General features: G+C 41.1%; 2 protein-coding genes and 1 long non-coding RNA gene across 8 annotated transcripts in view; 2 read left to right on the top strand and 1 right to left on the bottom strand.

Moving 5' to 3' along the window:
* The window catches only part of LOC126161459 (proline-rich protein HaeIII subfamily 1-like), a 61,630-nt gene extending 56,244 nt beyond the window's left edge, over positions 1–5,386 (top strand). For 2 of the 3 annotated variants that reach the window (XM_049917288.1, XM_049917286.1), the window contains exon 2: positions 4,927–5,386. In XM_049917288.1, the coding sequence (XP_049773245.1) occupies positions 4,927–5,244 (318 nt within the window). In that variant the 3' untranslated portion in view covers positions 5,245–5,386. Of the gene's footprint in view, positions 1–2,416; positions 2,512–4,926 lie in introns of those variants that run through there. The other variant, XM_049917285.1, reaches the window with a different exon arrangement.
* Positions 1–17,895, top strand: part of LOC126161461 (proline-rich protein 2-like) — a 403,478-nt gene that overhangs the window by 269,548 nt on the left and 116,035 nt on the right. The window lies entirely within an intron of this gene.
* The window catches only part of LOC126161470 (uncharacterized), a 38,985-nt gene that overhangs the window by 14,495 nt on the left and 6,595 nt on the right, over positions 1–17,895 (bottom strand). The window lies entirely within an intron of this gene.

The raw sequence follows: 17,895 nt of genomic DNA, 5'->3' as shown, positions 1-17,895 counted from the left end.
TCAAATGGCGCTAAGCACTATTGGACTTAACATCTGAGGTAACCAGCCACTTAGAATTAGAACTACTTAAACCTAACTAACCTAAGGACATCACACACATCCATGCCCGCAGCAGGATTCGAACTTGCGACCGTAGCAGCAGCGCGGTTCCGGACTGAAGCACCTAGAACCGCTCGGCCATAACGACCGAGACGCATGGACATCCGTGTCTCTTATGCTACAGAGACTTCGGCTTTCTCGTGTTAAGGGACTGGATACAGTCTATAGTGCAGAATAGTGGACTGATGTACAGTACTTAGATTTGATATTTCTTAGCGGACTATATTTATCGATATTAATAAAAACATCGAAGATAGTCACCAACTTTCTATGTGAAGCATTACACTTCACAAGCAACGAACTTCCTCAGGATGGCACACATAATGGGTATCATGGTGAAAGTAAACAAATACAAAGCACACAATGAAATGCATACATGGCATATCTACGGAGTATAAAAAGCAGTTACAGCACATACTCGATAAGTATGGAAACAAGTGATGATCTTGAAAGTAACAACGAACTGTAGGACATAGGTAATGATCACATACTCAATTATAAATGCAGACCGTGCTTAAAATACAAATAGCAGACGTAAAAAGTAATCAGCTTCATTGTTTTGTAACATATCGTATGTTTTCATTGTACAAAAACATATTATATATTAACAAAAGATAAGAGAAATTGGAAGAAATTAGTGGAAAACAGCGTTTGTGTATGTTCTTTTCCATCTTAATAAACTATAAACTGTCATTTGTACGTAAATGGTGAATATTTTAACGCCCTTTCCTTGATAGCAGTAAAACTGTTGTAAAAACTGAAACATCATACACATTCTGCAGAAAGATAATGAAAGAAAGTGATTTTCTCCCAAAAGTTTAAAAATTACGTGTGCATTTATGCTTCTCATATTTACAGTTATGTTTTTGCCAGAGACTATTTCGCTTATAATAAGATCTCATTGCCCCATTGCATTTACTTTTACTTTTTGATATGGTAATTAGTTATGATATGAGTATTCAAACGATGAACTTTGACTCATAGGTCTCCTTTCCAAATTATTTTCAAACCGACGTAAGGGTTTTTCTTTCAGTATCGAGTAAAGATTAGTCCTCCTCATACCATCGTAAAACCTGGAGTACAGACAAGTTTCCTCCTTTAATAGACTACTTGCTTATGTATGCAGCACATATTGTGCAGCTGTAACAGCAGTGCGTCAACAAGTGCACCTCCATATTTCGATGTTAGTCTTATAAATGTCTTACTCATTTCTGGTCGTTATTGTGAAAAAACTGTAGTTTTTTCTCATTCCGTATTGATGAACTAAATATCAATGTACGGTTGAAGCTAAACTTGTTACGTTTGAAGATCTCATTGCTGTTGCAAGTTGAAGGATGAACTTGGATGGCTCAAAAAGAAATGCCTCCAACGAACAGGACAGAAATGTTCGCAGAACAACAAACAAATATTATATTTGAGCAAATGGCATATTACGAGGTTAGGGTGATCATCCCAAATATAAGTTAATGGTGGTGTGCCGGCAATTAAACTAAAAAGGAGGCTTGCAGTTATGGGACAGAAATTAGATCACAACAGAAAGAAACAAACATAAGATGTGGAAAATCGAACACACCTAGTTCGTACAGTGTGTGCTGCAATCAGCTTGGTTAAACAAACTGACGGCCACAGAAAGCTTTGCAGGAAGTTCGATGTAAGGCCTCTGTCAAACTCGACAATCCTTTATGAAAGCCGTCTTCCAAATATTGGCTAGAGTAAGATTATGCTCCCTAAAGCATCAGTATTCCCGAACCATATCTCTAAAACTTAACTATTAAGGACACATGCGACAAACTGAAAAGTGTGTAAAGTGTTTCAGCTGTGGAAAAAATTCTGCAACAGGCAAAGAAATGGCCTTTAGGGGAGCCGGGGGCGCCAGTGGTATCCTTTCTGAAAGAAAACTGTAAGCTTGTGTTAGTGAACGGCTAGGACGAAAGACCATAATCTTTTCAATATCTGGAACAAAGAACTTGTATGAATGGAACAAAGTAAATCGTATACTATTCGTGAGACACACTGCACCGAAGATTCACTAATCACAAGCTTTATTTGAAATGTAAAACCCTAGGCTGAGAGGTGTGGGATACAATGTCACCAAAAAAACCTGATGTTACACTCTGGGCGCTAATGAGCTTCCGATAGGACCACAGACGTAGCGTGCTGAGCTGCAGCATGAAGCCCAGGAATAAGCGTGCATCGAAAAACAAAGGAGCAAATGAGAGCTATACAGTTTGTCGCAGCTGTCTTCCGTGACCTTCTCATACAATCAGATCCCAAAAGGACTCCTGTCATGCTCGGTTCGACTACACCACATCACGCAGTGGTGAGCCTTATAAAAGCTCTGCAACTGGCGCTCACCTCAGCACTTCCATCAACATGAGGGCGACAGTGGCAGCTCTCCTCCTGTGTCTTGCGGTGAGTAGTGTGGAATGAGAAAAGCACGAATCGTAACTGGAGCTCCATTTGTCTTTTCTACCACATTAACAACTACGTACATATCTCAGGCGAAGCATATACTAAGATGTAAATTTTGTTGCACTTCTTTTACGTGTATAATAATAACAGGCATACATATGCAGGGTGTCTCTCCTAAGAGTGATAAGCGTATTTTCTCTGGTGTTTCGGCAGATATTTTCAATTTCGTTTTGCAATGTGTAGCTGGAATTGGCGCAAAAAAACGTTGCTCATAAATGTCTTTCAAGCGACACTCAGTGTCGACAGAGAGCCCCGCTTTGCTTCCCATTACAAACAAAATTATTTTCAAAGCGCAGTTTTACATGTAGCGTGGTCCCACATTAGTGCCATATCCGTTTTATCGATATGCATCAACAGCGACAGTAAAACACGAAGAACAACCAGTACTCCAACACCGACTGAGCAGCGCTGACGCATAGCGGTTGCAGTCAGCACGGGTCAGGGCAATACTGTTGTTGCTGGACTACTGGTTTGTGTTTTTATGTCCCTGTTAATGTATATCGATAAAACGAATATCGCACTAGCCTAATATGCCATCGCTCTACCTAACAGTCGGAATTTGACAATTCCGCTATAAAAATCGTTTTGTTTGAAACGAGAAGCAAAGCGGGGCTTTGCGTTGACACTGAACGGCGTACGAAAGACGTTCTGAGATATATTTGTTTGGGCTGGTTCGAGCTGCACCTTACAAAAACCAAATTGCGGGTATCTGCCGAAACACGGGAGAAAATGCACCTGATGTCTCTTAGGAGAGACAACCTCTACACTTTCTCTAATGGCGACGAGTGAGATTGTGATTGCTTATTTCTCTGTGCGTGCAGTAGTCAAATTGATTTTAGCTTGAAAAAGTCCAAATAGGTAGAAGTCAGATGCACTACTGCGGCCAAGGATTTTCTCCTTTTGTCCAGATCTACTAGTTATAAGTATGTATACAGTGCAGTCAGGAAGAGTCTCAAAAGCTTGTAAAAGTGCCGCAGGGTAAGTTGTGCTGAGTAATAAATGTTATGAAGAAAAATCGACACGTTGCTTTGTTTCAGAGTAAATTAGGATTCAAGTTAGCCGATCAGGCCAGTCGCGCGCAAACTCATGTGGCTCGCAAGGACAATTTGTGTCGGCTGTTCTCGTAGCGTAGACGATAGCACACGAGACCACTAAGCTTTTGTCTCGGGTTCGGGCCTTACTACCGCTCCACGTCCATTTTCTGTATCGCTCTCTTGTTCGGTTTTAGGAAACGAATCGAAGAACACTTTTGGTGACACCGTCTCTGGCGGGCGGCTTGAATTTACACATGCAACGGCCTGTTGCCTAACGTCAATGCTAGTTAACTCAGCACAAATTATCGAATTTTTTAAATAATTATTTCTTAGCACAACCTATCCTGCAATACCCTTAAGCCTACAAGCTTTTCGCACTTTTTCTGACAACTCTGTGTCAGTGGCATTTTCCTTCGGCCATTTGCCAGGTAAGACGGTTCAAGATTTCTGTAATACTTTCCTTAATTACAAACATCGAGACAGTTACCTTACATGGCCCGAGGATTCCCTGATATTAAGTAAGACTCTGAACTCGCGTTCGGGACGAAAACGATTCTAATCTCCAATGGCCAATCAGATTTTACATTTTTGTCTTTTGCCTAAATAGCTTAATGCAAATTTAGCGCTGGTTTCTTTGCAAGAAAACACGACGAAGTTCGCTCACGAATCTCAACTTGCGCTCCGTCTCCAGTAATGCTGTTGTCGACAAGTTATTTCCTTTTTCCTCGCGTTTGTGTAAATGTATGCATCACAAATTCAAATACAGCTGCTTGGTAGAGGAACGATGCTTAGTTTTATCACATCGTTGTTGCCAGCTGCTTCAGCAGCCGTTAATTGTATCTTTCCATGTCTTCACAGATGCAGAAATCTACTGTAGCTCTAATGAAAAAGTTTTGCACTGCATTTGAGATAGGCGATAAGTCGTAGATAGTGCCCTCGTCTGTAAGGTGTACTAGTTTGCAAGCCGTGATGTTGTCTGACAGCTTCCCTACTTCACAAGTGTGGTCGATTTCTTTAAGTATATTAAAAAAACTGCGAATAATTCGGCACCAGGAGTAGCGACCATTTATCTTTTGCATGCAGCTTCTTTGCTGACATATTCAGAAGATGTCAAAAATAACTCTTCTAACACGCATTATTGTAGATCTATGGATATTAAACAAGAGCACACATCACAGCGAGCATGTAATCAGGAAGCCTTGTATGGCTCATGGGGCCAATTTGTATTACAACCTCAACTGATAGCCAATAATATTGCTTTTATATGATTCTTTCGAAACTGAATGAATGATATACTCTATAGTACATCTTTTTACGGTAGGTATCAGCATGCCGCAGCCAAGAGACTCCACCTGGCCCTCCTGGACCAACTGAAGGACCACAACCAACTGGTCCACCTGGCCCACCAACTGGAGGACCTGACCCAACAGGTCAACCCACTGGAGGCCCTGAACCAACTGGACCACCTGGCCCACCAACTGGAGGACCTGACCCAACAGGCCAACCTACTGGAGGTCCTGAACCAACTGGAGGGCCGCAGCCAACTGGTGAACCTCAGCCTACTGGTGGACCTCAACCTACTGGCCCACCAGCGCCGCCATCTGGGGGACCTAGTCGTTTTTGGCGTGGTGTGGTCTGAAGATTCTGCATCAGTACAACTCTGAAACATCAAAAGATTTCATCCACAGCATTTGGAAATAACTGAATCACAGCTTATTGATGGAAATGTTCTCGTAATCTCATTGTAAATTTATTTCACATTAAACTAGCAATGAAAAATCTCCATCGACCTTTGTATCTACCGCGAAATTTAATAAGCAACCGCTTGATAAACAACATAAGTTTTAACTCAATGTGAAACTGTTTAAAAAAGAATGCAGCTCCCTCCCGGCAGAGGTTCGAGTCCTCCCTCGTGCATGGATGTATGTATTGTTTTTAGCATAAGTTAGTTTATGTAGCGTGGAAGTCTAGGAACCGACGACCTCAGTAGTTTGGTCCCTTACGAATTCACACACACACGAATGTAGCTGTTCACAACCTGAAAATAATAAGTCTTAAGTAATGTTCATAATTTAACCAGTTCTTAGTTGCATATTTCTTAGTTTCAGAAAGCGATTTATATGGTCAGAACCCACAAAGCGTGAGTAATATATACATTTAGGGAAGTCAGTAACAGAATGATCCGACCTTTGATTCCATGCCACTCTGCATATAACACATGTCATAAGAATGAGTCGTAATATCACACAGGATGAAACAAAAACTGATCATCATTGTACTGTGAAGTAGTGAAGAAAGGTTTCAGTGCTGAACCAGGCTGGCTTAAGTGACACTCAACCGAAATCGCAACGTTCCGGTGGATGTCTGCCACATATTATTCTCTGGAAATTGTTACTACGTCAGCGAACTGGTCTCTAGCTGGTCTGTGTTATTTATCCTCGGATCATCACATTTATTGGTTCCTAAAACGACCGAAGAAATGAGACAACAGCTTGATTTCATATTATAGCGGATTGTAATCAGATGTTTTCTGTATCAGCATGATAGTTCTGTTATTTACCAAACAAAGACGATTCCATTGTAATTCGAAGAAAATTAACTGACATTTCTTGACATGCCTAACACTGCTTCATTCTGCATACGTAATACGGAGTAGAATGTAGGCTGTGTACCGTAACAGGTCAGCAATATCTGATCACTATCCTTCCGGAAAATTGGAAACATTTTTATTACTGCTATGAATAAGACCATACAATTGTCTATGGGCAGGTATTGTGCTTGAATTATTTTTGTGGCGTAACTGAAGCCACTTGTAATTCGTCAGTTACATATCCTGAGTCAGTTACATATTCATTTATTATGTGAATTTCTACTAGGTATCACCTTCCAAGAATTAAATGGCGGCTATGTAGTTTCGACACTATGGTTTCGTGAGACGGGAACAAAATTTGGTTTGTCTCTCAGTGTCTCCCACTCAGAGTAACTATTTGCTTTATGTTTATTACCAAATAATCTCTATTTCCTTATATGCTTCAATGCGCATGGATTAATGGCTGTTTCGTTTGCCGCGGAGATCGGCCGCACGGTCAGAGGCAAAAAGTCACGAATTGCACGGCCCCTCCCGCCGGAGGTTCGAGTCCTCCCTCGGGCATGGGTGTGTGTGTTGTTCTTAGCCTAAGTTAGTTTAAGTTAGCTTAAGTAGTGTGTAAGTCTAGGGACCGATGACCTCAGCAGTTGGTTCCCTTAGGAATAAACACACATTTGAACAGTTTTGTTCATCTAATGCATTCGCACAGAATAATATGTTAGTACTTTCGTTAAGAAACATTGGTGCAGTACTGACTCAAATTATTTTCCGAAATCTAGAAATACTGCAGTTCCTGGCAGGATACGTGGCTTTCAGAATACCGTGTCCGAATTGCGGGGGTTGGGTTTTGTAGAATCCATGCTGTTGCCATGATGGAGGTTATTCTGTTCGACGTATCTAATTACGTTCCAGTTCAGAATCCACAGATATTATAAAATGGATGTACTCTTGCAAGCTTCTGGGCTCTATCAGTTGCAACCAAGACTTTAATAAAATGGCAAAGGTAATGTAAATCAGAACAGTTGGAGAAGTTGTGGTCTAAATAACAACTGATTTACTCTTTCTTAGCATCACATGACAAATTATGGCTAAAGAAACGACACACAGACATTTTTATCTGGCACTCGCTCTCAATTATTTGCAGTCTATGGTTCACAAAGTGATCAACTGGGGATCAACACAACACACTAACTAGAACTAATCACTTTATCTGACTTGATAAACGTGAATCTGTGGTATGGCCCAAAAATTACGCTACTATCAAGCATCTGCATTCTACTACTGTATAAAGAAAAATATGGTTCCAAAGAACAGAGTGCTGAGAAGCGTATATTGGAGCCCTACGCCATAGCAGCGAATACTTTACCCTTCCGCAGGTGAGGGCGGCACAGCACGACACGCTAGCCGAGCGCAGTCACCGACACCGGCAATCTGTTATTATTTGCGCGCTCCCGGAAATATGCAGGTACGCAGTCTCGCGTTCGGTTGATTCGGAACGCTGGTACTTCCCTATGAGCCTCTGAAAACCCGGTGGATTCCAGTGTGTAGGTGGACCCGTTTGCTGGTCTGGAAAACCAGTTTGATTCCGTGACACTACTATGTGTGACGGAATATGTCAAACGTTTCGACGGCTGAATCAAAACAAATAAGTACACTCAAGCATAGCGCGTTGTGTGCGTGATGCAAGAAGCAGTACCTCTGACGGTTCAGATGGTGACTGGCACGGGCTCTAAGTGGCACAGTGGCAAAGGACACAAGTCTCACCATCTAGGTAAAGACCGGCCATTCTTTATTAGCGAAGCGCCAGTACAAGAGTGATCTTCCCTTTCTCTACAGATTTCCTCCGCAGCTCGGTAGCACAGCACATTTGCATGCTTAGGCTACACCCACTTCAGCACAAGGCAGTCACGAGCTGGAGCTCGGCAATCGAAGCCGGGAGACCGCCCCCCTGCTCTGCATACACAGATTTGACCAACCAGCGACTTTAAAAACTAATTGGGAGAAAGGAAAAAAAAAAGATTCAGCTCGCGCCCTCATTCCCACACGTTTACTCTATGTCTTTGCTAAATCATGAATTGGATAGAACCACAGCCTTCAGTAAAAAGATCGTTATCTCTCCTGTTGTGTCCACTTCGTACTTTCTAAAGAACAGCCATAGACTCGCTTAAAGGCTCGTGCCTTCACAAGTAAGTTATGTAGCTGATTCTGGACGCCTGGCCGTCACTACCCTGCCCCACGGAATTCGCAAACACTCTCAACCGTCTCATCCGCTTTCTATGCAACAACGGCCCATACTCTGCTTTATTGCCAGCCATCAGATCTTACAATGCGCCGATCAACGCTGCGGCGACTCCTCGGCTCTAGTCAGCCTGCATGGACGTGGCCGCCGTGCGACCGGCGCCCCCAAATGTGTCTTCACAATGAGACCTGGGGACTTAGCTGTTGGGAACGTTTTCACCCAAGTGCCGGAGAAAAAATCTCCCCTCGGCTCTAAGCCACCGTACACTTTTACTGCTGTCAAATAACTCGGCTCCCTCTTCTTTCGAACTCAGATAAAGCCTACCGCTATGCCTTCACTAGAGCTCACAAGCAAGAGCGTTAACTACTGCCAACCATTTCATCACATGAATGAAGTCAGATCGTATCAAATGTAGGAACCAAGTAATAATGATCTCCTTCCCTATGGACACTAAGCAGCATGACACTGTGTCAGCATGACACTGCAATCTCTCACACTGATAGGCCAAAACATCATGGCTACTGCCCACTGCGACGTCTCTGTTCTTGTACAGAAGGGTCAATATTCAGGAAAAATGGGAAATACAGAAGTTCCTATGCGAGACAGCCTATGAAGAAGAGAAGTTGTTACACGCTGCACGTACAGTAATGCAACTAGCTTCGTCGATTGCACTATGAGCTGAACATAACGAGGTGGCGTAGAGGTAAAGCCACGCGGCCCCCAAAGAGGAGGGCCGTCGTTTAAGCACCTCGCTTTCCGCTGCTCTGTGGTTTCCTTAACCACCGGGAGGGTTCCTATCGGCAGCACACAACCAATTCCTTTCCCCATCTTTCTTGTCCAACTTTGTGAAACGCCTCCAACTTATTTACTTGTTTATTTAAATTCATCATATTAGGGCTTTCTGATCCCTTCCTACATTTTTAATATGCCAAAAGTAATAAAATGGTATTAATAGAATTAAAAATAAATGAATCTATGTAATGACAATAAACTGACTAGCAACTAATAGCGTTAATGGTAATACTACTACTGATGCTTTCTCTGCTACTGGCCACAGTAATAAAAAGAATAATAATAGTAATGCTTTTGTGGATCAGAAAAATTATGTTTGAACAGGAAAACGGTCAATAAAGGCACTGAGGAAAAGGAATGCAAAATCCTAAGATAATTTTTACGCCCAAAAGTTGTAGGGGATCTTCATTACAGAGATGCAATCAGAAAATCAAATAATGTACAGACATCCGTAGTGACATTAAATACCACAGAATAAGATTCTGTAGACATACTGATAAAATGAACCCAGACAAACTTACAAAATAAATAGCTTTTTGACAGCATGCGCAAAGATAAAATGTACAAGCTAAAATTTAATCCTGAGATCAAAAGTGATCCAAAAATTGCCAGAAAATACTGCTCAAAATCTTCAGATTCAATACTCTCAAATAGCAAATTGACGTAGACGAAAAGCCGAAAAGAACTGGAACAACATGTTGTGAACAGAGAAAGGACGCCCATAGGAAGAGAATGAAAGAAATATGGGCACAAGGGAAGGCAAATGGCGACCTTGTAGCCCTAATAGGTTTATTTCCAAACAATAATAGTGATAATACCGATAGCAGGAGATACAAAATGTACTTACAGGTGGACAAAAGGAATATTATGTGACCTAGAGAATTCAATGATACAGAAATTTAGGCAGGCTGCACCACCTAAGGACGTTTGTGACTCAGGACGTCTTGTTGATGTGAAGGATACATAGTTGTAACGAGATAATGAATGCATATACGACAAAGTAGAAAGTATTGTTGCATCTGTAGATATGTCACTGAATTTTTGAGGGAGATCTTTCCCGATTCGAGTTCTTGCTACTGGAAAAACAAGAGTGATGAAGTCGAGGGGACATATGAGGGAGAGTATACTTTCATAAGGTGACAGAAGCTACAGAAAAGTCCTTGGGAGTAAACATTAGTTCCGTTTTCATTAGTATGTGTAGTGTGAATAAAAATGTTTCTGAAAAGTCGCCTGATGAAAAAATATTGTCCACATACGTCTCATAAAGATAAATATTTCGTGATTTTTCCATAAGGCAATTCTATTTCATCCATCAAAAGCCACATATCTGAACAGCACTAACCTTAAAACATCTTTAGTTTCCGAGAATGTACATAGTTTCCCACTTCACTTTGTCTGTATTCTTCGAGTTTGAGGTCATTAAATCTTTCTGAGTACTTAAGTTGATACTCTAAAAGTACTTAGTTTTTGAGAGTTCTCAGTCTTGTGGTGCAAGTGATAAAAGTGTTTTCGTCCACAGCAAAATTCAGGTAAGTTTGTCCAGTACTTTCTCTTTTAATGGACGCACTTTTTTTCGTCGGTGGATGGTTGCGTGTATTTTTTACTTTATCTTTTCTTTCACATCCTTTAATAGGTCAGCCATCCAGATGGATGCATTAGATGTTATTTCTTATACAAGTACTAAGAAATAGTGAAAGCGCCAAGAGGAAAAGAAATTAAGATATAAAAAAGGAAAAATTTTAAAAAAATAAAAATAATAATGTAAGTGAGGGAGAGAGAAAGAAAAAAGCTGCATAAGTCCACAATGCGAAAAACAACCGTTCGATGTTGAATATCGAACCTACCTAGTTCACATACTTCATCTTAGTTAAACAGACTAACGGTTACAGAAAGCTTGGCGCACGTTTCTGAGTAAGGACACGCGTAAAATCAACAGTCCTTTATGACAGCCATCTTCAGGGATCCAAACAGGGCACAGATATCAGTGAGAGTAAGACTAGGCATCTAATATCTCAGTATAATGTGCTGTATAAGGTTCGTCGCGTCTGGATAACTGAAATGATTTATTGCTTCAAGTGATACCTGTATGTTATTGGTATTAATCAGGTATGTGATGGCTGTGCCTTTCGTATTCGTTTCATGAACTGATTGTTAAGAAACCAAAATGAAGGACTTCATTAGAAAAGTCTTCATTAGAATCGAGTCTGCCTTAACATTAACAAATTGTAACTGAAACAATACCATTGTGAGGCTGTTCCATTTGTTGGTACAGAGCGATCAGCGTGAGTCAATGTTATTTGCGTACAACTCATGGACAAATGGTTCAAATGGCGCTAAGCACTATTGGACTTAACATCTGAGGTCATCAGTCCCCTAGACTTAGAACTACTTAAACCTAACTAACCTAAGAACATCACACACATCTATGCCCGAGGCAGGATTCAAACCTGCGACCGTAGCAGCAGCGCGTTTCTGGACTGAAGCACCTAGAACCGCTCGGCCACAAAGACCGAGACGCATGGACATCCGTGTCTCTTATGCTACAGAGACTTCGGCCTTCTCGTAGTAAGGGACTGGATACAGTCTATAGTGCAGAAAAGTGGACTGATGTACAGTACTTAGATTTCATATTTCTTAGCGGACTACATTTATCGATATCAATAAAAACATCGAAGATAGTCACCAACATTCTCTGTGAAGCATTCCACTTCAAAAGCAACGAACTTCCTCAGGATGGCACACATAATGAGTATCATGGTGAAAGTAAAAGAATGCAAAGCACACAATGAAATGCATACATGGCATATCTACAGAGTATAAGAAGCAGTTCCAGCACATACTCGATAAGTATGGAAACAAGTGATGATCGTGAAAGTACCACTGAACTGTATGACATAGATAATGATTACATACTATATTATATGAGCAGACCACGCCTAAAATACAAATAGCAGTTGTGAAAAGTAGTCAGCTACATATTTTGGTAGCATATCGTATTTTTCATAATACAAAAAGATGTTATATATTAAGAAAAGATAAGACCAATTGGAAAAAAATTAGAGCAAAACGGCGTTTTTGTATGTTCTTTCCGTTTTAAAAACCTATGAAATGTCATTTGTACGTAAATGGTCAATATTTTAACGCCCTTTCCTTGATAGCAGTACAACTGTTGTAAAAACTGAAACACCATACATATTCTCCAGAAAGATAATGAAAGAAAGTGATTTTATCCAAAAAGTTTAAAAATTACGTGTGTATTTATGCTTCTCATATTTACAGTTATGTTTTTGTCAGAGACTATTTCGCTTATAACAAGATCTCACAAACCCATTGCATTTACTTTTACTTATTGATATGGTAATTAGTTCTGATATGAGTATTTAAACGATGAACTTTGACTCATAGGTCTCCTTTCCAAATTATTTTCAAACCGACGTAAGGGTTTTTCTTTCAGTATCGAGTAACCTATTAGTTCTCCTCATACCATCCTAAAACCTGGAGTACAGACGAGTTTCTTCCTTTAATACACTACTTGCTTATGTATGGAGCACATATTGTGCAGCTGTAAAAGCAGTGCGTCAACAAGTGCACCTCCATATAACGATGTTAGTCTTATAAATGTCTTTCTCAGTTCTGGTCCTATTGTGAAAAAACTGAAGACTCCTTAAATCAAAGTTTTTTCTCATTCCGTATCGATGAACTAAATGTCAATGAACGGTGGAAGCGAAACTTGGCAGGTTTTGAAGATTTTTTTTCTGTTGCAAGTTGAAGGATGAACCTGGATGGCCCAAAACGAAATGCCTCCAACGAACAAAAGACAGGATAGAAATGTTCGCAGAACAACAAACGAATATTATAATTGAGCAAATGGCATATTACGAGGTTACGGTGATCCTCCCAAACATAAGTTGACAGTGGTTTGCCGTAGTTTCCTGAACATTGAGTTACCGGCAATTAACTTGGAAAGGAGGCTTGCAGTTATGGGAAGGAAATTAGATCACAACGGGAAAAACAAACATACGATGTGGAAAATCGACCGCACCTAGTTCATACAGTGTGTGCTGCGATCAGCTTGGTTAAACAGACTGACGGCCACAGAAAGCTTTGCAGGAAGTTCGGTGTAAGGACTCTCTCAAACTCGACAATCCTATATGAAAGCCGTGTTCAGAGACCCACTCATGTTCCAAATATCAGCTAGAGTAAGATTATGCTCCCGAAAGCATCAGTATTCCCGAACCGTACCTCTAAAACTTAACTATTAAGGACACATGCGACAAACTGAAAAGTGTGTAAGGTGACTCAGCTGTGGAAGAAATTCTACAACAGGTAAAGAAATGGTCCTTTGAGGAGCCGGGTGCGCCAGTGATATCCTTTCCGAAAGAAAACTGTAAGCTTGTCTTGGTGAACGGTAAGACGAAAGTCCATAATCTTTTCAATATCTGGGACAAAGAACTTTCATGAATGGAACAATGTAAATCGTATATTATTTGTGAGACATACTGCACCGAAGATTCACTAATCAGAAGCTTTTATTGAAATGTGAAACCGTACGCTGAGAGGTGTGGGGTACAGTGTCACCCGAAAAAAACCTGATGTTACTCTCTGTGTGCTAATGAGAGCAAATGCAGCTTCCGATAGGACCACAGACTAACATGGTGTGCTGAGGCAGCATGAAGCCCAGGAATAAGCGTGCGTTGATGAACAAAGGAGCAAATGAGAGCTATACAGTTCGTCGCAGCTGTCTTCCGTGACCTTCTCATACAATCAGATCCGAAAAGGACTCCTGTCATGTTCGGTTCGACTACACCACATCACGCAGTGGTGAGCCTTATAAAAGCTCTGCAGCCGGCGCTCACCTCAGCACTTCCATCAACATGAGGGCGACAGTGGCAGCTCTCCTCCTGTGTCTTGCAGTGAGTAGTGTGGAATGAGAAAAGCACGAATCGTAACTGGCGCTCCATTTGTCTTTTCTACCACATTAACAACTACGTACATATCTCAGGCGAAGCATATTCTAAGATGTAAATTTTGTTGCACTTCTTTTACGTGTATAATAATAACAGGCACACATATACAGAGTGTCTCTCCTAAGAATGATAGGCGTATTTTCTCTGGTGTTTCGGCAGATATTTTCAATTTCGTTTTGCAATGTGTAACTGGAATCGGCCCATAAAAACGTTGCTCATAGAAGTCTTTCAAGTGACAAAAAATGGTTCAAATGGCTCTGAGCACTATGGGACTTAACATCTATGGCCATCAGTCCCCTAGAACTTAGAACTACTTAAGCCTAACTAACCTAAGGACATCACACAACACCCAGTCATCACGAGGCAGAGAAAATCCCTGACCCCTTCAAGTGATACCCAGCGTCGACAGAAAGCCCCGCTTTGCTTCCCGTTAGAAACAAAATTATTTTCAAAGCGCCGTTTTACATGTGCGATATTCTATTTATCGATATGCATCAACAGCGACAGTAAAACACGAAGAACAACTAGTACTCCAGCGTCGAGTGAGAAGCGCTGATGCATAGCGGCTGCAGTCAGCACGGGTCAGAGCAGTACTGATGTTGCTTTCTACTGGTTTGTGTTTTCATGTCCCTGTTAATGTATATCGATAAAACGAATATCGCGCAGGCCTAATTTGCCACCGCTCCATCGATCGGCCACATCAAATTCGGCTATAAAAATCGTTTTGCTTGTTCGGAAAGCAAAGTGGGGCTTTCTGTTGACACTGATCGGCGTACGAAAGACGAGCTCAGCAGTATTTGTTTTGGCTGGTTTTAGCAGCATATTGCAAAAACGAAATTGAGAATATACGCCCATACATGGGAGACAATGCAACTGATGTCTCTTAGGAGAGACACCCTCTATACATACTACACTTTCTCTAATGGCGACGAGAGAGATTGTGATTGCTTATATGTCTCTGTGCTTGAAGTAGTCGAACTGAATTTTGCTTGACAAAGTCTAAATAGGTGGAAGCCAGATACATTATCACGATCAATCATTTCCTCATTTTATCCAGATCTACTAGTTATAAGTATGTTTCGAAACAGAATGAATGACATACTTTACAGTACATCTTTTTACTGTAGGTATCAGCATGCCGCAGCCAAGAGACTCCACCTGGTCCTCCTGGACCAACTGAAGGGCCACAACCAACTGGACCACCTGGCCCACCAACTGGAGGACCTGACCCAACAGGTCAACCCACTGGAGGCCCTGAACCAACTGGTCCACCTGGCCCACCAACTGGAGGACCTGACCCAACAAGCCAACCTACTGGAGGTCCTGAACCAACTGGAGGGCCGCAGCCAACTGGTGAACCTCAGCCTACTGACGTACATCAACCTACTGGCCCACTAGCGCCGCCATCTGGGGGACCCGGTCGTTTTTGGTTTGGTGTGGTCTGAAGATTCTGCATCAGTACAACTCTGAAACATCAAAAGATTTCATCCGCAGCATTTGGAAATTACTGTATCACAGCTCATTGATGGAAATGTTCTCGTACTCTCACTGTAAATTTATTTTTTATTAAACTAGCAATGAAAAACCTCCATCAACCTTCGTATCTACCGCGGAATTTAATAAGCAACCGCTTGATAAACAACATTAGTTTTAACTCAATCTGAAACTGTTTACAAAAGAATGCAGCTCCCTCCCGCCAGAGGTTCGAGTCCTCCCTCGGGCATGGATGTATGTATTGTTTTTAGCATAAGTTATTTTAAGTAGTGTGGAAGTCTAGGGACCTCAGAAATTTGGTCGCTTACGAATTCACACACACAAGAATGTAGCTGTTGACAACCTGAAAATGATAAGTCGTAAATAATGTTCATATTTTAACCATTTCTTAGTTGCGTATTTCGTAGTTTCAGATATTGATTTATATGGTCAGAACCCACAAAGCGTGAGTAATATAGACATTTAGGGAAGTCAGTAACAGAATGATTCAACCTGAGACGGCACCCCTTTGATTCCATGCCACTCTACATATAACATACATCATCAGAATGAGTGGTAATGTCACGCAAGATGAAACAAAAAAAGTACAGTACGTGAAGTAGTGAAGAAATTTTGCAGTGCTGAACCAGGCTGCCTTACGTGACATCCAACCGAAATCGCAAGGTTCCTATGCCTTAACTAGAGCACACAAGCAAGAGCGTTAACTACTGCGAACCATTTCATCACATGAATGATATCAGATCGTATCAAATGAAGCAACCAAGTAATAATGATCTCCTTCCCTATGAACACTAAGCAGCATGACACTGTGTCAGAAGTTAGAGTGCCCTGCAATCTCTCACACTGATAAGCCAAAACATCATGGCTACTGCTCACTGCGACGTCTCTGTTCTTGTACAGAAGGGTCCATATTCAGGAAATTTGGGAAATGCAGACGTTCCTATGCGCGACAGCGTATGAAGAAGAGAAGTTGTTACACGCAGCCCGTACAGTAATACTATTAGCTTCGTCGATTGCACTATCAGCTGAACATAACGAGGTGGCGTAGAGGTAAAGCCACACGGCCCCCAAAGAGGAGGGCCGTCGTTTAAGCTCCTCGCTTGCCACTGCTCTGTGGTTTCCTTAACCACCGGGAGGGTTCCTATCGACAGCACACAACCAATTTCTTTCCCCATCTTTGTTGTCCAACTTTGTGCTACGCCTCTAATTTATTTACTTATTTATGTAAACTTATCAGATTAGGACTTTCTGATGCCTTCTTACATTTTTAACGTGCCAAAAGTAATAAAATGGTATTAATAGAATTAAAAAGTAATGAATTTTTGTAATGACCATAAACTGACAACCGGCTAATAGCGTTAATATTAAGGGTAATACTACTACTGTTGCTTTCCCTGCTACGGACCACAATAATAATAATAATAATAATAATAATACTTTGTGGATCAGAAACACTACGTTTGAACAGGAAAACGGTGAATGAAACCACTGAGAAAATGAAACGGAAAATCCTAAGATTAATTTTATGCCCAAAACTTGTAGGGGAACTATATTACACAGATGCAATCAGAAAATCAAATAATACACAAACATCCGTTGTGACATTAGAAACCATAGATTAAGATTCTATACACATACTGAAAGAATGAACCCAGATAGACTTACAAACCAGGAAATACTTCTAAAAATCATCGGAGTCAATACTCACAAACGGCAAGTTGACGTAGACAAAAACCTAAAAGATTACTGGGACAACATGTTGAGAAGAGAGAAAGGAAGCCCATAGGAAAAGAATGAAAGAAATATGGGCACAAGGGAAGGCAAATGCCGACCTATAAGTACTTTGTGTAGCCCTAATAGGCTTATTTCCAAATAATAATAGTAATAATACTGATAGCAGCAGATACAAAATATATTTATAGGTAGACAAAAGCAATATTATGTGACCTAGCAAAGTCACTGGTAGAGACGTTTATGCAGACTGCACCATCTAAGGCCGTTTGTGACTCAGGACGTCTTGTTGATGTGAAGGATACATAGTTGTAACGGGGTAACGAATGCGTATACAACGAAGTAGAGAGTATTGTAGTTTCTATAGGTATGTCACAGGCTTTCTGATGGCGATCTTTCCAGGGCCAAGTGCTTACTACAGAGAAAACAATTTAATGATGAAGTGGGACAAAGCCTATTTTGCTCTAATGGGATCGAGTG

This window comes from Schistocerca cancellata, chromosome 2 (genome assembly GCF_023864275.1).
Source record: "Schistocerca cancellata isolate TAMUIC-IGC-003103 chromosome 2, iqSchCanc2.1, whole genome shotgun sequence".
NCBI lineage: Eukaryota > Metazoa > Arthropoda > Insecta > Orthoptera > Acrididae > Schistocerca > Schistocerca cancellata.
The sequence above is the reverse complement of the archived record's forward strand: the minus strand, read 5'-3'. Positions and strand labels throughout refer to the sequence as shown.